A 20,958-nucleotide genomic window follows, 5' to 3' on the forward strand; every position below is an offset into this window, starting at 1 on the left:
GAGAGATTAAATCGAAACTCCGTGGTTCTCCATCGAGGCCTTTCTCCACGTAGCCCCAAACTTCCTTTCCAGCCCGTTTCCTGGACTTCACTCCTTGGCAAGGATGCCGTCAGAGCTCTGGATGCCTCCACGTGGGGCCATCGGCTTTGTGGCCACCTCCCTCTCCCGCCACGCTGGTTCACGCCCTGCCTTACACGCCAATCCCTGCCCTTCTGAGGACTGTAGAACTTCTCCCAGGCCGGGGCCTCTCTCCTCAAGCCCCCGGGAAGCAGGTAACCACACCGGGCAAGCACCTGCTTCTCCAGGCCTCTCTCCAGTGTTTGCCAGGCTCCCCAGGCCCCCATTCTCTGAACAGCTACAGACAGGGACCTGCCATATGCCGGGCACACATTGGGAACCAGGGATATGGAAATGACGGAGACAGATGTGGGCAGTCCCTGAACTGGTGGAGGAATTCTCCATGGAAGCCACAGGCCCCTGGACGTGAATTCAAAGGCAGAACTGAAAACCGGTCCCCGGGCCCTCCTGCCCCTGCCCCTGCCCCTGCCTCTGACAGGTGACCTTGACCAAGGGGTCTGCCTTGCCTCGGCCCAAGCCCCACCCTGACAGTCAGCTCCTAAACCCTGTGCACTTTCTACGAGCCAGGTGAGGCCCAAGAAGGGAGGTCAGTGATACGGACGGGAAAGTCATTAACTGCTTTTTCGTGGCCTTTTTGCTGGAAAATAGCTTCTCCTTCTCCCAAGGAATGCAGCCACAAAGTAAGAGCAGCTGAACAGCACCCTAGGAGAGAAAACCCACATGGAAACAAGGACTTTGTCCCGCGGATGCCAGCACCGCACTCCTGTCCTCCGCTGTCCAGTGACCTCACAGGCGACGTGCCAGCCAAGAGCACCCAGTGCCCCTGGGTCTGGTCTCGGGCCAGGAGAGAAGTTGCCGTCAGGGACGGTCCCAGGACAACTATGAGATTTAAATACAGACTGGGTGGCTTGGAGGATCACAGTGTATCCGGGTTACAGCTCCTGAATTTGATCATGGCCAGGGTTACACAAATGAAAATTCTTGCTTTCAAAAGATACTATGTAATATTCAGGTCCAGGGTCTTCCCACACAGTTGGGCAACGACAGTAACAATGTGGTAAATGGAGAGAGACAGGTTCAGCACAGGCGGCCAAATGTTAACAGTCGGTGAATCTTTGCAAACCGAGAGCAAGACGAATACTCTTGCAACATTTCGAAGTTTGGAATCTTTTCCTACTCAAATCCGAATGACCGCCTGCTTACGGACGCTTCTGGTCCAAACCCCGCCAGCCGCAAACAGAAGTGTGGTACAGAGAAGTACAGAGAAGAAAGTGTAAATTCAAGAGGAGGAAATTTGCATGGAATTAGCAGTCTTTTTTCACAAGGTACAAAATGCAGGCAGAATGAGCCTTTCAGCTCCCATAGAAGTCACCCCCCACCCCCTGCCAGCCCCGAGTTTGCCTTTGCTCCACCCTTTGCTTTTCCTGGTGACCCCTCACCTGCCTTCCCCGCCCTCCCCCTGTTCATCAGAGCGCAAAAGCCCAAGGCAGCCCGTGGGCTGGGCCCCAGGAGCCCGTCGTCCCGCTCGCAGCTCCCTGGGTCAGGGACCCCGCGGCCTCGCCAGCACTGAGCGGACAGTGTCTGCACGTGGCTGTGTTTGCTAATTACTTATGCCCCTGCCTCATCTCCCCACCGGCCCTGTCACCTCACCTCTGAGTCCCCAAAGTGCCCGATCCATGAGGGGGCCTCAGTAAATGTTAGAGCGCACACCGACAGCTGGACAGGGCTGAGGCCATGCTCGGAATGGCAAGCTTCCTTTTTTCCTTTTTTTAATTTTTTTTTTTTTTTTTTAACGTTTGTTCACTTCTGAGAGAGACAGAGACAGAGCACGTGCGGGGGAGGGGCAGAGAGAGGGAGACACAGAATCCGAAGCAGGCTCCAGGCTCGGAGCTGTCGGCCCAGAGCCCGACGCGGGGCTCGAACTCAGAGTTGCAAGATCATGACCCGAGCCGAAGTCGGATGCTTCACCCACCGAGCCACCCAGGCGCCCCAGAATGGCAAATTTTCTTAAAGCCCATGATGTATTTATTCACCAGTATGTCCTGGTGGGCCAGGTGGGGGGCATGGTGCCTGAGGACCTCTCTCTCTGGCCCCTAAGAGGTGGTCTAGACTGAAAGTAGAAACTGTTCCAAGAAAACTGGGTGCCAGGAGCAGATCGTAGGAGGAGCGACCGCACGAGCTATTACGGGAAGCAGAGGCCGGCAGGGCTGCTGAAAGGGCCCGTGTTGGCTGCCGCAGGGACCGCCGGGCCGGGCCAGGGGGGCATTTTTGATCTTCCTGTGTTCATTCTTTGCTGTATGAGCAGGAGCCAGTGTGTTGGGGTCCCCCCCCCCGCCCCCCGCCGCCAAACCTACACCCTGGAGCACATTCCCCTTGGTCATCTCAGTTTGCTCAGGGAGGGAAAAGGCCAGCTTTCCAGATGGGCGCTTAAAAGGTTTTTCTGTTAATGGGGCAGTTGGCAAAAAGGGGAGGGGGGCAGAGGAGCCCTGTTTGCTTTGATTCTGGGCTCCACCGGCAGTGTTGACTCAGTCTGGGTGGCTGTCTGAGCTTCGGATGCTGTGAGGGGCAGGGCAGATCTGGGCAGGGACACTTTGCGGCCAGGGGTGGGGGGAGGGACCGGCCCTGCCGCTCGAAAGGGGGGCCCACCTCCTCCCCAGATCTGAATTTTCTCAGCTGTGAAATGGGATGATGGTCCTGAGTCCCGGGTTTGCAAGGAAGACAGAGTAGGCAGGGGCGGCCCCCCAACACCCCTTTGCAGGCAGTGTTTTTCACACGGGCGTCACAGGCCGGAGGCAGATGCGTGGACGACGCCCTTCATTCGGCACCTAGGAACTGCGTGCCTACTGTGTGTCAGGGGCACAGACAGAGGGCTCCGCGCTGGACTTGAACCGTATGGAGGGAGCCCAGGGGAAAGCGGTAGGTCTGACGCACAGACCCCACCGCCTCCGCTCTGTTGTCCTTTACCAAGGTACCTGTTCCCCCGAGGAAAGAGCTCTCCTCGGACGCCCGCTTAGCAAATAGCCAGGGAAATGGCGGACGTGTGTGCCTTTCTCCGACCAACAGAAATGGTCCCTTCCCGGGACGCAGGTGAACAGTGGCCCTTGAGAGGCCACCATTCCCCGTGGTCCGTTCTCCAGCCCGGCTGAAGGCGCCCCCCCCCACCCCCCACCCCCAGCCCTGAACAGCAGCAGGGATTCAGAGCGACGGTCTGTGATGAAGGAGAAAGTCATTTTCTGCCCACGAAGAAGGGCTGTGGCAGAGGCTGGTTAGAGCACCGCCGGAGAAGGCAGAGGGCAGGAGCAAAAGCCTCCCTGCGACTGCACGGTGGGGGATGCCACAGGACGGGGACGCCGAGAGGGCAAAGTACGACCAGGCCGGCCCTGAGCCGTGACACCTTCTCCCTGGCAGGCCGAGGCCATCAGTCCACGAGAAGAGGCAGTGGTAGCTGGCCTTTTCCTGGATGACACTTGACTCTATTATGGGAACAGCCCTAAGACGATAAGGAAAACCAAGTGTCACCCAGAAACCCCCAATCGGCCGCTTCCAGACTTCCCCGGGACATGCCCCTCAGTGGTCAGATCCAGCCCCACCCCCACCCCCGCCTCCATCTGGCGAACAGAGTAAAGAGAGAAGCATGGTACTCAGAGATTTCATCGATTTCATCCACCCCTGATCCTTCCACCTCTGAGCGCATTGAAGTTCCTTGAATAACTCAGAGAAGATTGTTGAATTATAGTGTTTGCTTGTGATTCAGAAGCAGAAATTTTTCCAAATGTCTCCGCAAGAAACTGACATCTGAGGGGCCATTATGAGTGAGTCAGCGGGTGTGGGCAGATCATCAGATGAACGGAGTTCTACTTTTCTTGTACTCCGCTTCTCTGCGTGTTCTCTTACTGTGAAAGAAAGTTCTGGGAGGATGAATAAGTCAGTAGAAGAGAAGAGAGCCGGGAAGACATCGCTGGTTTCCACCAAAGCCGGGCTGCCCCGCTGCACGGAGGAGGGCAGCCCGTCGCCCCCACCGCCGCACCTCGTGGGACTCGCCGGGCTGCCCTCCACCCCCGTCCAGCCTCTGGGCCCGGGGAGAGTCAATGCTGTGCTGCGGGTTTGCAGGCGGAGACGCACACGCAGGTGCACGCACATCACGTCCCCTGGGCCGCGGTGACCCTGGAGGTGGGTGGCCACGCTAACCTCAGCCGAATGTCTCCCGTCTCCCAAGGCGTGCAGCTCCTGGTCAGCGTTGTGCCGTGGCGGGAGCAGAGGTAAGCGCCGTGGGTATGGCCCAGTACCCGGAGCCGAAATCAAACAAGAACACGCACGGCTCAAGGCCCCGTATTTGCCCAAGAAACCTCTGCTGTAAAGTCTCAGAAATCCATCCGTTTACCCAACAAATATTGGCCGAGCACCACGTGGGGGCTTGAGGGACCTCCGGGAAGAGGAAGGTTTGGGCCCCACACCCCAGAGACGGCACAGCACCGCCCCCTTCCCGCTGGCCTGCGCCCAGCTCTCTGGCATCTTGGGCCCGCCTTGGAGCAAGGTGCTCTCCACACGCGGTAGGAACAGGCTTGGAGAGGGAGCCTCCCAGGAGAACATGGCAGAAACGGAGATGGGGCCCGGGTCTTTGGCCCCTGACATCCAGGGATACGCTTCGAGGTCGGGAAGGAGGCCGGCTGGGGCGCCTGCGTGGCTCCGTCGGTTATGTGTCCGACTCTCGATTTCGGCTCAGGTCACGATCTCACAGTCGGTGGGTTCAAGCCCCACGCTGGGCTCTGTGCGAATAGTGCGCAGCCTGCTTGGGAATTCTCCCTCTCCCTCTCTGTCTGCTCCTCCCCTGCTTGTGCTCTCTCTCTCTCTCTCAAAATAAATAAACATTAAAAAGAAGAAGAAGAAGGAGGAGGAGGAGGAGGTGGAGGAGAAGAAGGCTGGCCAGACGGCCTCCAGCTGGGCATCTGAGGCATCTGGACCGTTCAGCTCAGCTCACCTTCCTCCTCGCCTCTGGTCGGTAAGTGGGTCTGTCCACCTCCCAGGTGCGTGGTCCTCTGCGTCACTGTCACCACCTCTCCGGGAGCACCCACCCCCAATCGCCACCAGCTCTACCATCCACGACCACAGGACCCCTGGACCTCCCCATCCCCCCCCCCCCCCCCCCCCCGCTCCTGCCTCCTTCCTTTCACCCTCCCCATGGTCACAAGATCTCATAAAACAGAAGTCAAACCTCGCCCACTGCCTTCCGGGAAACTAGCAGCAACCAGCGTAAAACCAACCTTCTTCACCCTCGTGCCACAGTTGATGTGTCGTCATTCTGATCCCTGATGGGAGACACCTGTCAGGGGCCTGTGGGGGGAGGGGAGCCGGAGCACAGCCAGGTGCAGGCCTGCCCTAAGAGGGGGCAGAACCGGGCAGGCTCTTGTGGGAGCATCGCCCGGGGTGCAAGGTCGAAGCTGGGGTCCCTGTGGCTGTGAGGTCTGGGAGGCGCACAGAGGGTCCCATTTGCTCTCCGGTGACTTCACCCCTGCCTGCCTCCGGGCCACTCACGACCCCCACTGGATTCTTCCAGTTGCTCACGCTTACCAGTGTGTTTGTATTTCAAGGCCTTCGCACACATCCTTCTGTTTTAAGAGTCCAGCACTTTCCATGGCTATGTCCTCATCGTTCAATCCCAACAACCCCTTGGATAGCTAAAAGAACCGTCCCAGACCAAACTCCCCAGAGGACCCCTGTCTCCAGCATGCCCCAAGGACTTTACCTCTGCTGTATCCCCAGGGCTGGGACAGTGACGTGCCACAGACCGCTGACGGCCTGACTGTAGAGAGGCCGCAGCCTTGATCAGTCCTTGAGTGTCCAGGACCCCTCTGGTCACGGGCCAGCTCCCGAGTGGGCTGTATGTGGCCTGCCCAGCTGTGCCCCGTGCATTCTGAAGGGGATGCTGGGGGTCAGCCTGCCGGTGGGGCCCCAGGGAGCCGCGTTCCCTCCCGAGCGGACGGGTGCAGCCAGGAGAGGGTGTGGCGACGAAGGCACTCGGGGGCAGGGGCAGGATGGCCTGTGCACCTGGCCGCCCCTCGGAAAGGCCTTCGCTGCAAAGGTGCCTGGGAAGTGAGCGTGAGTGTGGATGTGCAAGGAGGCCGCGGTGCCCCGCAAAGCCAGACTTGCCTACTGAGCACCGAGCACCGTCGGCACCCAGCAAAACAGACGCCGGGAGCCAGGATGTGGCCACACTCAGGAATGTGGAATGATGGGAAATGTCCGCAGCTCGGCAGGCGGGAACCAGACAACGCGGCACAAAAGAAGGAGGAAAGAAAGGATTTTTTTTTTTTTTAATTTTTTTTTCAACGTTTATTTATTTTTGGGACAGAGAGAGACAGAGCATGAACGGGGGAGGGGCAGAGAGAGAGGGAGACACAGAATCGGAAACAGGCTCCAGGCTCTGAGCCATCAGCCCAGAGCCCGACGCGGGGCTCGAACTCACGGACCGCGAGATCGTGACCTGGCTGAAGTCGGACGCCCAACCGACTGCACCACCCAGGCGCCCCAGGAAAGAAAGGATTTTGAGGCAGCCCCAGATTAAACGAAAGCTCATCCTGTGTCCTTCTTCAGGTTGCGAGGGCAGGCCAGCCCGGGCCTAACTGTAAGGTTGCGTGCTATTCCTCACAATGAGGGGGGGTGGAAATCACCCTGATTTTTAGAAATGAGCAGGCTTTTATGGGGCGCCTGGGTGGCGCAGTCGGTTGAGCGTCCGACTTCAGCCAGGTCACGATCTCGCGGTCCGTGAGTTCGAGCCCCGCGTCGGGCTCTGGGCTGATGGCTCAGAGCCTGGAGCCTGTTTCCGATTCTGTGTCTCCCTCTCTCTCTGCCCCTCCCCCGTTCATGCTCTGTCTCTCTCTGTCCCAAAAATAAATAAACGTTGAAAAAAAAAAATTAAAAAAAAAAAAAGAAATGAGCAGGCTTTTGTGTTGGGGCCTTGGTTCACGTGTTTGCCAGGAGATTTTTTTTTAATGGGGTTAAAAAAAAAAAAAAAACAAAAAGCGTTCTCAAACCTGCCAGCGACAGGCCTCACGCTGACCGTGGGTCTCTTGACCTCCTGGAGCCCATCTTCCCACCTGTGAAAAGGGACGATGGCCTCTGACCCCCACCTCCCAGAACTGTGCCAAGAATCAAGTGAGGACAGACACTTCCCAAACTGTAGAGTCTTCTGGAACGCCAGCACCTCTGCCTTTAAGCACCACCGGGGGAACAGGTATGACTCTGGTCTCATCCAGGAGGAAGGGCCTCGGGCGCCCAGTCAGTTCCCAGGAAGGCCACTTTGTAGCGGTTTCAGGGGAGGCTCTGAGCTCTCACATAGCTTCTAGATGCTGCCCCAGACTCGTTGCCAGTGGCTTAACCATAGCTGAGAGGGCAGCGGCCAGAGCCAAGCCCAGGCAGCGGGGGCCCCAGAGATGAGCCGGGCTTGGGGCCCTGCCCTGAGCCTCCTCCAGCCCAGGCGGGTAGAGTAGAGGAATCATTATCTCGATGATGCCCTCAGGCAAGCCGAGTGGAGTCGGGAACCAGCCGAGTGGAGTCGAAACCGAATGGAGTCCGGTTTGCCGAGTCCCCAAAGCTGCTGGTCCGGTGGCTCTGCTCTGAAGAGAGCAGATCCTGAGGGTACATTCCACCGGGACCCGGGGCAGCCACTGGGGGAGGTGGCCGGTTCAGGCAGGTGCCTTCCTCTGGGTCCCAGGCACCGTCCGAGTTGACCTGCGTGCCCTTCCGAGGGCTCCGGGGCCAAACCCGCTTCACCAGCAGCAGTTCATCCCAACACTGCTCTCGGCACAGCCGCTGGGCCGAAATCGGGTTCGCTTGTGTCCACAGCCACCCCCTCAATGGAACGTGTTTTGGAAGCGTCGGCGGAAAGGAGTCCCCCACCCAGAGGCTGTAGGATTCAGTGGGCAGAGAGGGAAAGATTAGGGCCTGAGGTCCCTGGCGGGAGTGGGGGAGGGGGAAGACACCTATCTTGGAACTTAAGAATGGAACAGACCCCACTTCCTCCCCTCCCCCCAGGTTGCCCTCGGGAATTTGACAAAAGACCTAAGTACGGCCACAGACCACCCTTTGTACAACGGAAACGAGCCAATCGGGAAGGACAATCCAGTGCCCAGAGCTGTCAAGCCAGTAAGGGTAGAGCCTCAGAAGGAACCAGGAGGCAGGGAAGGGGGCGATGACCAGAACGTTATAAAACGAGGACCCTGGGTGGCTCATTGGGTTGGGCGTCTGACCTCGGCTCCGGTCATGCTCTCACGGCTCATGAGTTCAAGCCCTGCATCAGGCTCTGTGCTGACTGCTCAGAGCTTGGAGCTGCTTCGGATTCTGTGTCTCCCTCTTTCTCTGCCCCTCCCCTGCTCACGCTCTGTCTCTGAAAAATGAATAAACCTTAAAAAATAAAAAAATAATAAAAAAAAAAAGAAGGACCCTCGCCCATAGTCCTCAGGCATTCACTTTCGGAACGTCCCTTCTCTGTAGAGAGAGCTTTCCTACTATTCTGTTTCTGATCTTACAGTCTAAGAAACTTCTGGCTGCTGCTCGTTTTGGGTTCACCTCTTCATTCTTCGAAGCGGCAATGAATCCCGGGTATTGTGGTAAAAAATCCTGCCACACCAGTAACCCCCAAAGTGACGCAGCCAGCCTGCTCTGATAGCGGTCAGCCAGGCACACAGGCGCCCACAGACCACAACCAAGTTCAGAGGTGAGAGAGAGCCCCCACGTCCGCTTGGCTCCCCGGGTTTGAGACATCGCAGGGGCCGAGGCGACAGGGTGATCACATGAGACCTCACTTCCTTCTCCTTGCCTTGAAACTTGTGGTTTTAATTTTTTTGAATGTTTTAGTTATTTTTGAGAGCGAGAGATAAAGAGAGAGAGACAGAGTGTGAGTGGGAGGGGCAGAGAGAGGGGGACACACAGAACCCAAAGCAGGCTCCAGGCTCCGAGCCGTCAGCACAGAGGCCCACGCGGGGCTCGAACCCACGAGTCTCGAGATCATAACCTGAGCCGAAGCCGGACGCTTAACCGACTGAGCCACCCAGGCGGCCCGAAAGTTGCGATTTGAAACGTCCGAACTCCCTCCCCCTCCTCCTGTCCGGTTTTCCGTCATTTTCCGAGCGTGAGCTGCTTCTTTGTCAGGAAGATCCTGGGGTGTCCCAACTTGCCACCTCCAGAGGTCCTGTTCGTTACCCCGCCCCTCCCTGCAACCTGCCTTCCACAGGGCTGATGCTTCCAGACCTTTCCACCTGACTTTCCACCTGCAATGTCGTGATTTATAGGAACTTCATATTTGGTCACTTGGATGACCAAAATCTGTTTCTCCCAGGTATTCGGTCTTTGTCTACAGTTTCTAGCTCACAGCAATCTAAAGCCTTGGAATTTTGAAAGCGTTCAGGGCGATAAAAGTCTTTTGTTATGTTAATGAAACGGCGGGGCGGGGAGGGAGGCCTCTGGAGGGGACCTGGAAGCCCCGCCCCCTTCCTGGGTACCTCGCCCTCCGTATCTCTTCATCTGGCCATTGATTCTTATCCTTTAATAAGCTGGTAAATGTAAGTATTTCCCCGAGTGCTGTGAGCTGCTCTGGCAAATTAATCCAATGTAAGGTCGGGGGGGGGGGGGGGGAGGGGCGGTCTTTGGAACCTCCAATCTGTAGTCGATCGGCCAGAAGCACAGGTGACAGCCTGGGGCTCACAAGTGGCCTCTGATGGGGGCGGGGGGTGGGGGGGGGCAGTCTTGTAGGACTGGAATCCGGCACCAGACCGTGTCAGGATTTGAACTGAAATCTCAGACCCCCAACTGGTGTCTGAGAACCGCTTGGTGTTTGGGGGGGTAGCGGGAAGGGGACCCACGTCTCAGGCTAGAATTGGGTCAGGGAACCTTAAAACACCACCCCTCTGTCTGACCCTGACCACCCCGAGAGGCCTAGTGAGCAGTCAGGCCCAGCAAAGAATTTGCAGGGCCTGGAGCAAAATAAAACCCGGGTCTGGTGCAAAAGCCAGTGTCACACCGAGCGGGGCACCGGCTGAGCACGGGGGTCACATGCTTGCGTCCACAGTATCTTCACCCAGCACATCTTCAGAGCAGCCAGCTCGCCCACTGCGGTATGAGTGATGTTGGGGAACAAGAACTCCCGTCCCCTTTGGGGCACCCGGGTGGCTCAGTCGGTTAAGCATCTGGCTTCGGCTCAGCTCAGGATCTCGCAGTTTGTGAGTTCGAGCCCCGCGTCGGGCTCTGCACTGACAGCTCGGAGCCTGGAGCCTGCTTCGGATTCTGTGTCTCCCCCTCTCTCTGCCCCTCCCCTGCTCACTCTCTGTCTCTCTTTCTCTCAAAAGTAAATAAACATTTAAAAAAAAAAAAAAAAAAGGATTCCGGTCCCCTTCAAAGGTTGTTGTAGTTGGAGTAAGAATCGAATTGACACGACGCAGAGTAACAGGAGAAAATCACATTTAATGGCGTGCGTACCGGGAATCCACGCAGACAGAAACTCCAAAGACAGGCAGGCAAAATGAGGCATACGTGACCTGAACTAGGGGGACAGGGTCTGGGACTTGAGAGGGAAGGAGTGCCCTTCACACGGAGATAAGAGCAGAGCAGGGAACTAGACGTCGACGGTCCTGCCACACAGATGGGTCGCCCAGATAAAATGTATCTCTGCCAGTAAACTTTCTTCCGGGAAAGACCCGCAATTTAGATTCTTTGATGGAGTTAAGGGAGGGGCAGATGTTCCTTCTGAGCCCGCAGGGTCTCAGCTGCCTTCTGCTGAGAATAACCTTCACGCCAAAGCGGCCACTTCGGGTGACCTGCCCTCAGCCCCTGCGGTGGAAAAACTTACAGGTCAGCACATTTTCACCCATTATTAGGGATGAGGCCTAAGACCTCACAGCCCAGCCATCAGAGGGGAAGCGCTGAGTGAGCCTTCCCCATCCTGGACCTTCGGATCTGAAGTTGTAAAACACGTGACTGGCCTTTGCGCCGTCTGGACCGTGACCGTCTGTCGCGATAAGGGTCTCCACGATATTTGTCACCCGCCATGTTGTGAGCACTCTGGCTGTCCCGAAGCAGTGATGAACTTCTAGCTTCCTCTTTAGAAGGTACCAGAAGTCCATGTTTCAGGAATACCCCACCTGGTGACATGACAGGGACAGCCACTGGCTTTCTTCCCCCACGTGGGTGACCTGATTCACCTCAGTGGGTGTGACGCGGCACAGGAAGCCTGTGCGACACATTTCTTACCCAGAGTGGAGCAAAGGGCTCTGAGGCCAGGCCTCAGGACACGTGTTGGGGCAAACCAGCATCTGGAGGCCGGGTTTCAGTTGCCCGCTCCCCCCAGCGCAGTCTTGAGCGTGATCTCGCAGAACCAGGAGGCAGCCCCATCCCACCCCCACCCCACCTCCCAACCAGGAGCCGACTTCGCAAGAAGCTAAAGGACACGTCAGTGGTTAGAGCCCAGGTCCGCACGGTGCCTCGGCGAACGGCTTTTCAGGAGCAGGGACTAAACTCCTGGATGGGTAAAGCGGGGCCGGACGTTGCCTCTGCGGCCTGCCCGGCTCCAAGAGGCTCTGCCAGACGGGCTTCCCCGCTCTGCCGGGATTCCCTGACCGCCTCAGCGCTTCCGAGGGTGGTCTGGGAAGTTGCCGGAAGCCCACGAGGCACGCGCGTTCACGTGTGATGGCCAGCCTGGCGCGGGCAGAGGGAGGGGCCGCGGGGAGGCCACGGAATGCCCATTCGAGCCCTGCAAGAGCAGCGTGAGCTCGTCCGTGGCCCCCACGGCCCGTGAGGCCCCTGGCATGAAGCGCCCGGACCTCTTCTTCCCGGAGGAAGGCGGCCGCCAGTGGGTCTGCTCAAGTGACTGCCACCCACGAGGAGCAGGAGGGAGGGAGGCACCGTTAGGTAGTAAAACCAGGGCCTCGGGGACCCACTTCTGCTTTCGGTTCCCCTTTGACCCATGACGCGTTTTGTTAGCAGGAAAGCTTTTCAAGCATCTTTGGAAGTTGGAATGTAGAGGTAATGATTTCTGGGCCTGGTGGAATTTCTCCTTGGGGCCGGTGGGGGGGCGGGGATCTTCTAGACGGATCTCTCCTTCCTTCTCTCGGGGAGCGCCTCTCCGGGGAGAGCCCGGGCCTCTGCGGAACGGGGCCGGGAAGGCCAGGCCCGGGGCGCAGACCCGGGGCCGCGCGCGGGCCTCGCGGTGGGATGCGCGCGCGGGATGCGGGGGCGGCTGCACCTGCCGGGCCGCGGGCCGGGCGGCGGGGCGGCGGGCGGGGTCGGGGCCAGCGGCCGGCCCCGCCCCGGGGGTGTGTCGCCGGGCGCGGCCGGCTTAAGGCCCGGGCGGGGCGGGGAGGGCTGGGAGAGGCCGGCGGGCCGGGAGCCATGGCGCCGTCCGGGCCGCTGCTGCTGCTGCTGCTGCTGCTGCTGCTGCTGGCGGGCGCGCGGGCCGGGCCCTACTTCCGAGCGGGTCACAGCTGCCGCCTGCCCCTGCGGGGGGACCAGCTGTCCAAGCTGGGGCGCAGGTCGGCCGCGCGCGGGGCCGGGCCCCCCACCCCGGGCTCCCCCGGGTTCCAGGAACCTGGCGTGCTGCCTGCCTCCCGTGACCTTTGAGGGTCAAATCCAGATCCTGTGTTTTTTGGGGGGGGATCGCTCTTTTTCTTGACCTTTGGAAGGTGGGACAAGCCTCACCTGGGGGCCTGGGTGGGGGCGGGGGCTTGCCGGGGAAGCCATGTGGTTCCCCCATGTGGGGTTGCGCTGCCTCCTTCACGACCCCCGGGGGGAGGGGAGGGGCTGGGGTACCCCCTGGGAGAGGGGCTCCCCTGGGGGTTCGGGCGCTGACTCCCCCAGCCTGTCATTCTGGGGAGGGGAGCGGGCGCTGAATCTGTTCGTGCTGGTCTCTTCCCAGGACATACCCCCGGCCTCACGAGTATCTGTCCCCGAGGGACCTGCCCAAGAGCTGGGACTGGCGGAACGTGAACGGCGTCAACTACGCCAGTGTCACCAGGAACCAGCACATCCCCCAGTACTGCGGCTCCTGCTGGGCCCACGGCAGCACCAGCGCCATGGCGGGTAGGTGGGCTTCCTCAGCCCCTCCGGACCGCGGGCCGCGAAGGCCTGTCCACACTGCCTCCTGGGCGGCACAGGCAGCCACCGGGATTCTGCGCCAGGGCTCAGTGTGGGGTGGGAGGTGGCCGAGCCTCTCCAGCCTAGGGGAGCTGACCTGTGACCTCTGCGGTTCCTCCCCGTGGAGGGAAGGCCAAAGTACTGCATGCTGGACTGTGCGTCCCCCTGGGGCCCGTGGGTGGCAGACAGGACGAGGGCCAGCCGCCCCGTGACATGCGGCTCCCAGGTCCCGTTTCTCCCCCAAAGCTTGTGACCCCGGCCCTTTGGGATCAGACCAGAGGTGAGACTCACCCAAAATCCCCTGCCAGTATTTGGGGACAAGGAAGTGAAACTGCTTTGCAGCAGCAGTTAATATTTGAGCTGACGCCCATCCTGGGCTTGGAATATTGAGCAAGGCTGGCCGGTTTTCTCATCTGGCCCCTGGCCCCGGTGAGGGGACGAAAGAGGGGAAGCTGAGGGCCACACCACCCACGAGGGCTGCTGGGCCTTGCCTTGGGAGAGCAGGGAGCAGAGACCTCCCCCAGCCTCGGGCCTCCATTCAGCCCCAGGCTGGCTTGGGAGGTGTGGGAGGGGCTCCGCCATCTCCAGTGGCGGCCCAGGGGCCTCCAGTGACGGGAGAGTTCCGCTGCAGAAGGGACTGTCTGGCTGGGGGGGGCAGGGGACCACTGCCTCGTCCCCGCGGGGCAGCTCACTGGGCAGGCCTGGTGTACTCGTGGCCTTGTGTTAACTTGATTAAGAACAGGGAGGCTGCTGCCGCTTCTGAGGCTTGGTGGCTCCATTGAAGCCTCCGAGCTGCCCTGGGACTGTTCCCACTTTGCAGATGAGGAAGCTGAGGTCCCTGGCAAGGAGGTCAGGAGACTCGGGTGTGGTGTGAGTGGCAGCTGGGAGTAGAGCCCAGAAGCCTGGCCTTTGGGCCAGGACTTCTGCTGGGCGTCTTTGGGTCGAGGAGTGGAGGGGGGTGGTCTGGGGCATCCTTCTGGCCCTGCCGGAAGGAGGAGGAAAGGGGGGCAGATAGGCTGCGGCGCCATTGCAAGGTGTGGGAGGCTTGGGAGGCCCCCTGACTGGGATGGGGAGCCAGAGGCTTAACCCCTGTAGCCCCTGCAAGGCCTTGGGCCGGGCGGGCAGGGTGTGGGCAGGCCCCAGGCGGAGGGTCGGGGCAAAGGCCTCGGCGGGCATGGTGCTCACAGCGCGGAACTGAAAGAGGGCCTTTGTGGTGGCCCTCGGGGTGGGGGATGGACAGAAGAGCCACAAAGGTCACCAGGGCGAGCCCTCGACCTGGTTCCATTTTCAGAGGGTCAGCCCTGCTGCATCTCCGGAGCGGACTCTCCGTCTCCTCCAATGACGCTCTCCCCCAGCAGCAGGACCCTTCTTCCTCTTTCACTGAGAAAACAGAAGCCCCCAAAAGGGGACTTCCAGGGGCGCCGGCCCGGCTGGCTGCCACCTAACACAGCTGGTCGTGGTCTGCCTCTCCTCCTGTCCCCGGGGCCCTTTGCCCTGTGCTTGGACCCGGCTGTCGCCAGGAGCAAATGAGCAGGAGGCCTGGCGCCCATGCCGCCCCAGCCACTGCCCCACTTGCGGGCCCCTCCCTCCGTCCTCAGACCCCGTCCAGCCTCACTTCACCTCCCACTCGGCGCGAGGGGCCGCCATGCCGGCAGGTGAGGCCTCGCCCTCCGTGGTCGCGCTTGATCACCTGTCCCTGGCGCGCTGTCCCCGCCTTTCACCACACACTACGGCTCTTCCTACTTCCTGGCTGCGCCTCCATACCCTCTGCCAGCTCCTCCCCCTCCCCCTGAGCACTGGGTTCCCCGGGACTCAGCCTTCACCTGCGCCTCCGTGACACCAGCTGTCCGCTGCCCTCCCTCTGCCCGGACACCTCACGCCTCAGTCCCCCCACCCCCCACCCCGCCTGGCTGAGCCACTCATCCTTCCCGTCGCTCCCGTGGAAGCCTAGCGCCGCCCCTCGTACGATCCTGGGACGGATCTTGTCCGTTTCACCTTCAGGGTGTGTTCTGAACCCCTCTGCTCTTTGCAGCCCCCATCGCCGCACCCCTACTCTGAGCCCCGGGCGCTGGCACCGCCTGGGCTCTGCCCCCTCGCCCCCCTGCCGTCCCGCCTCAGCCTAGACCCGTCTACTGAGCCCCAGGTCGGACTGTCCTCCTGTCCCACTGGAAACCCTCCGCGATTGCACGCAGAGGGAGCACAGAATGCTTACTTGACGTACGAGAGCCTCTGTACGCGGGCTCCCTGTCCTGTGTGGGGACCCCTGGGGTTGGGTCAGGGAGGGAGGGGACGCCCGATCTGGGTGCAGGGGAGGCCAGACCGGGCCGTGGATGATGGAGCAGCCTTGCTGCCCACCGCTGCCGGGCGGGGGCCGGAGGAGACGAGGCTGGGGAAGGAGGCCTCAGAGTTGGCAGCATGGAGGTCCTCGGCCTTCCGAGAGCAGCTTCCTCAGTGGGGAGGAGACCCCAGCCAGGTGGGCCCGGCGCCGAAGGGACAGCGGGGCTGGGAATGGAGACCCGGAGGGCTGCCGGGAGCCTCACGAGGCAGCAGAGAACTGCGGTGTGTGGGGAGGCGCGTGCGGGGCTCAGGGGCCCTTGGCCGATGTCGGGGGCACCTGGGTGGCTCTAAGCATCGGCGTCAGTTAAGCTCAGGTCATGACCTTACAGCTCGTGGGATCCCGCCCCACGTCAGGCTCTGCGCTGACAGCATGGAGCCTGCTTGGGATGTTCTCTGCCTCTCCTCCTCAGTCTCTTCAAAATAAACATTAAAAAAAAGAAAGAGAAGGACGAGAGAGAAGGGAGGGAGGGAGGAAGGAGAGGCAGGTGCACGTGTGTGCGGGTACTGATGGGGGAGAGGGGGCCCAGGGCCCACTTGGGCCTCGGGCGGGCGGGCAGGGATGTGCCACAGAAGGTGGGTGGGGGGTGCAGAAAGCCTGTACACCGGGTGGCAGGGAGTCGAGGGACCTGCCTTGGAGATTTCCGGTGGAATCTGGAGAGCCCTCAGATGGGTGGGGGTTGGGGCTGAGCCTGAGGGCAAACCCTCCCGTGCACCAGCAGGCATCAGCCCAAGAACGGGGACACCCTCACCGCGGTGTGGAAGGAAACCGACAGGCAAAGTGGCGTGGAGAGGGCCGTGGGGCGAAGGGGGCCCTCACCTGGCCCGCAGGACCTACACCACGGGGTGTGAGGCTGGGGAACCTCCATCAGGAGCTGCCAGGGGCGTGACCTCCCGGGGTCAGCAGCCAGGGCCGGGCTCGGGTCAGGAAAAGAAAATTCGTTCCCTCATTTACGCGGCTGGTACTTCGTGAGCCCCTGCTGTGTGTCAGGCGGCGTGCTTGGGGTCTGGAGCTGAGCCCTGTGGGACACGGGCCCAGGGAAGTACGTGCAGTCGTCAGCAGGTGAGGTGGCGGCGGCTGCCTGGAGCCGGCGCGGCCGGGGAGGCCCGGGGGCTGCACAGGGGTGTCCCCGGGGACAGCTCTCTGGGCCGAGGAGCGGCCAGGGAGCACGGAGGAAGGGGCAGCGAGCGCAGATTGACGGTGGGTTTCTGAAGGCATGGGGCTGGTCAGATGAGTGGAGGTCTGTGCGGTGACACCAGGGAGGTGAGGGGGCCCCGGGGCTGCTGTGGGGGCGGCGCCTCAAGGGGCAGGACTGTCCTGTCCCGCACTCTTGTCTTGGGGACCGGTGGGCCCACCGGCCCTTCAGCAGGCCCTTCCGAGGCGCGGGCAGACGGACCTGGCCCTGCCCGTGTGGCACCGGGTGGCCAGTGGTGTGGACAGACACCTCCGTGCCCGGAAGGGCTGGGGCGGGGGGCCCTGGAGTGCGGAGACCCCGAGGGGCGGGCGCTGACCAGGTGCGCGTGCTGCCCTCGCAGACCGGATCAACATCAAGAGGAAGGGGGCCTGGCCCTCCACCCTGCTGTCCGTGCAGCACGTCATCGACTGCGGCGACGCGGGCTCCTGCGAGGGGGGCAACGACCTGCCGGTGTGGGGGTATGCCCACGAGCACGGCATCCCCGACGAGACCTGCAACAACTACCAGGCTAAGGACCAAGGTAGGTGCCCGCCCGCCCCCATCGTCCCCCCAGGGAGAGCGCGGCTGGGGCGCCGGGGGAGGGCGGGACGGAGCGGGGAGTCCCCCGCCACCTTGAAATTGAACCCCGTGGGGCTGGGGGAGCGGGCAGCTGGAGTCCACGGTCCTTCCTGAGAAGACCCCCAGAAAAGACCTGGGGCGGGTGTCTCCAGCCTCGTGTCCCCTGTGGCCAGGACTGGCCACGGTGCTTGGGTTCTGCCATGTTGGCATTTTGGGGGTTTCCTGGGCGTCTGTAAGGTGAGCCCTGCAGAGGGAAGAGAAGGTTTTCCAGGAGTGGGTGAGGAAAGCAGGCCTGCAGGTAGGTTGCGGCCCCAAACTGGAGGCACGAGGGCCCAGCTGGAACACGGCATCAGCTCGTTCCGCGGCCTGGGCTGTGAGCACACGGGCAGGGGTGGGGCCGAGGGGTCCTGCAGGGATCAGCAGAGCCAGCCTGCCTGGAGTCTCAGGAGTTGGCACAGCCCTAGGCTGCTTTCCTTGGAAGCCAAAGGAAAGAAGGTCCAGCCCATAATTGGCCGTTAAGTCACCTGTCGCTGTCAGAGCTCCCTCTTGGCCAGGGCGGAGAACTGGGATGAACTTAATGGGACATTTGAGACCGCAGTGTTGGAGGAAGGGGGAGCCCGAGTGCGTTTCCGCCCCTGCCCTCTCCCTCCATAAAAGGGTGAGTTCCGGCAGCACCCAGTGCCCTCTCAGGGCCCGAGCATACTCTGGGCCACACCCACGGTGCCCTCACGTCGCCTCCGGAGCCGTAGTGCCCAGCCAGAACGAATTCCCCCAGACTGGTTGGGTGAGTCTTGTTGAAGTGGTAAATACAACAGGGGTCAGAGAACCAAGGAGAGGGCAGGTGAAGGGGAGAAGGCTCTGCAGGATGGGGGATCAGGTGGTCCCTGGGGCCCTGCCCTCCCTCACCCTGCACTGGTCTCGTCCAGCCTAGGCCAGGCCCCTCCAACCCACCAGGGCCACTGAGCAGAGCCGACTGTTTGCGGTACATAGTCCGGTCTTTGTATTAGCAAATGTGGCCACGGATCTGTCCTGTGCCAGTGATACTGGGCTTGGGGCACTTGGTGTCCTGGGGACAAACAAAACCAGCAGGTTAGGGCTCAAGGAGTCTGTGGTCCTGGGGGAGGAATCTGGACGGCTGGGAAATTGTAACAAGTAGGTAACACGAGAGCCGTAACAAGGCAGGTGGAGGGGTGCAAAGTGGGATGTTGAGGGCCCGGGGACAGCGCAGGGGATGGTGTTTTCTTACACAACTAAGAGCCTCACTTGGGGTTTTTGTTTTGTTTTTTTTTTAGCCTACTTCTTGAAACCTCCTCAAACCCAAAAAAATAAATAAATAAGAAAATGCTTAATTTTTTCCAAATGTATTGGTCTGTTCACTAGCCAGCAATACAATTATCTTATTAAAAGCTAATAATTTAATTCCACTCCTTTCAGCTGTATTGTGAAAAGACCCTGCTCTTGGCCTTTAAAGGAGAACAGGCTCGCTCTTGAGTGCCTACTATGAGCTGATTAACCTGTGTGCTCCTTCCCTGCCGAAGCCTGGGGAGGGGGTCCTCCCCGCTCCCTCGCAGCCGGACGAAGAGCCTAGTTCGGCAGCACCTGTCAGCAAGATGCTTCCCGGTTGTTAGTTAAGCGTGGAGAGGGCGTGTGCACGTGCTTCTTGGTTCGCGGGTCCCCGAGGAGCCCGTCTCACGCCGACTTCGCGTGCTGTCCCGCAGAGTGCGACAAGTTTAACCAGTGTGGAACCTGTACTGAATTCAAAGAGTGCCATGCCATCCAGAACTACACCCTCTGGAAAGTCGGCGACTATGGCTCCCTCTCCGGGCGGGAGAAGATGATGGCAGAAATCTACGCCAACGGCCCCATCAGGTGAGGAGCCGGAGCCCGCTGCCAGCTGGGCACAGGGGCCCGAGTCAGTGTCACCGTCCCCCCCCCACCCCCTCCCTGGGGCCGACTTCCCTGTCTGCGCGTGTGACGTGGGATCGTAGCGAGGGTGAAGCGCGCGCACACGTGCGCGCACTCGAGTGAGGGACAGAAGTTCAGGCAGGGTCGTCCCGATGCACGACCCGGGTTGGGTCCACGGGACCGTCTGAAACGGGGGTGAGTTCTTCCCACCCGAGTGCTGATTCAAGTGCTTGCGCTCAGCTGCGGTATCATGGCGACGGAGAAGATGGTCAACTACACGGGAGGCATCTATGCTGAGTACCACGACAAGACCTACATAAACCACATCATTTCTGTGGCCGGCTGGGGTGTCAGCGACGGCACGGAGTACTGGATCGTCCGCAACTCCTGGGGAGAACCGTGGGTAAGCGCCCTCCCCCCACCCTCCCCCAGGCTCCGCAGCCGGGAACTGCAGCGCTGAGCGGGCGCTGGGGGGCTCCTTGCTCCGGCCCAGGAGCACTGGTGACATCTAGGGTCAGATCCTTCGTGGGGGGAGGGTTGTCATTCCCCCCTACCCCTTAGACGCCAGTGGCTCCTCCCCGCCCCACGTGGCCACCAACAATGTCTCTGGACTTTGCCAAGTGTCTCCTGGGGACCCCGCCCTGGTTGCAAAGCACTGTTTTGGAACTTTTGGTTCAGCCCGATTGTTCCTCTACAACCATCTCATCCTTTCTGCCGGCACAGTTTCGGCCCTCTTAGGAGATACGCCCCAATACGGCGGCATTTTTTCAAAACTACTTTTGAGTTGGGTCAAAAATCCAGGGGAGATAAATTAACTGCCAGAATTTTCATTTCTAAGGCCTAGTATTAACCATTAACAGCTGAAGACACAAATTCATTACTATGAAGTGGGGGAGAGTGATTAATGTCGAAGTGATGAACTCAGTGTTTTTATTAAAAGACCATAAACCGAGGATATTAATAGGTAGTTAAGTCATCCGGCTTGAAGAGTCAACATTTTAGTTACATTAATTTTCTTTGGGCTCACAGGGCCATGTACCTCGCTTGTTAAAAATTAACCAAGCCAAAGTATTTCACAGAAGGTATTTCTGAGTAGGGGTCCCGGGAAGGGCAGGCACGGTGCCCGAGACAGTGGCGGGGCGGCGCACAGGCAGCGGGGGGCACAGGAGACGGGGATGAGCGAACGTGTGGTGCCCCCCCCCCCCCCCACAGGGTGAGCGAGGCTGGATGCGGATAGTGACCAGCACCTACAAAGACGGGAAGGGTGCCGACTACAACCTCGCTATCGAGGAGAACTGCACGTTCGGGGACCCCATCGTCTAAGACCCAGGCCTCCGGAAGAGCGGGGGTTTAAGAGATGGTATCGTGAGCCCTCGTCGGGGGGATCCCGTCGCCGAGGGCGCTGGGCCGGGAGTGCCGCCGTCTGTAGGAACTCGGGGCTGACCCGAGCGGACGGCTGCCGGGCTGGCGGGGAAGCCATCCTTCAAGGGTCGGAAATGGGAGGGCGGAGACCCCAGGGCCGGCAGCACGGTGTGCCCGGCCAGAGTGTGGTCTCCATTCTCCTCAGTACGTGATTTGGTGTTTTCTATTTGGCAACGGTGGCCTATAATGTGGTAAACGAGGTCAGACTGATCACCAGTTGTTCTGTCACCTGGGAATCAGTGGTGGGGGTGGAGAAGGCCATCTCAGATCACCCGAGTGATAATGAATAAAATACACGACTCCCCGCGGGAGTGGAGCCTGAGCGTGCCTTATTTACACACGAGAA

The 20,958-nt window shown here is 60.4% G+C and overlaps 1 protein-coding gene across 1 annotated transcript; it reads left to right on the forward strand.

The window, feature by feature from the left end:
- Positions 1–12,405: 12,405 nt before the first annotated feature.
- Positions 12,406–20,923, forward strand: CTSZ (cathepsin Z). The gene is made up of 6 exons (XM_045444091.1): positions 12,406–12,596; positions 12,980–13,143; positions 17,068–17,247; positions 19,004–19,154; positions 19,431–19,593; positions 20,403–20,923. The coding sequence occupies exons 1-6, from the start codon at positions 12,457–12,459 to the stop codon at positions 20,511–20,513; spliced, it is 909 nt and encodes a 302-aa protein (XP_045300047.1). The 5' UTR covers positions 12,406–12,456; the 3' UTR covers positions 20,514–20,923.
- The last annotated feature ends 35 nt before the right edge of the window (positions 20,924–20,958 follow it).

This window comes from Leopardus geoffroyi, chromosome A3, assembly GCF_018350155.1.
Source record: "Leopardus geoffroyi isolate Oge1 chromosome A3, O.geoffroyi_Oge1_pat1.0, whole genome shotgun sequence".
Classification (NCBI taxonomy): Eukaryota; Metazoa; Chordata; class Mammalia; order Carnivora; family Felidae; genus Leopardus; species Leopardus geoffroyi.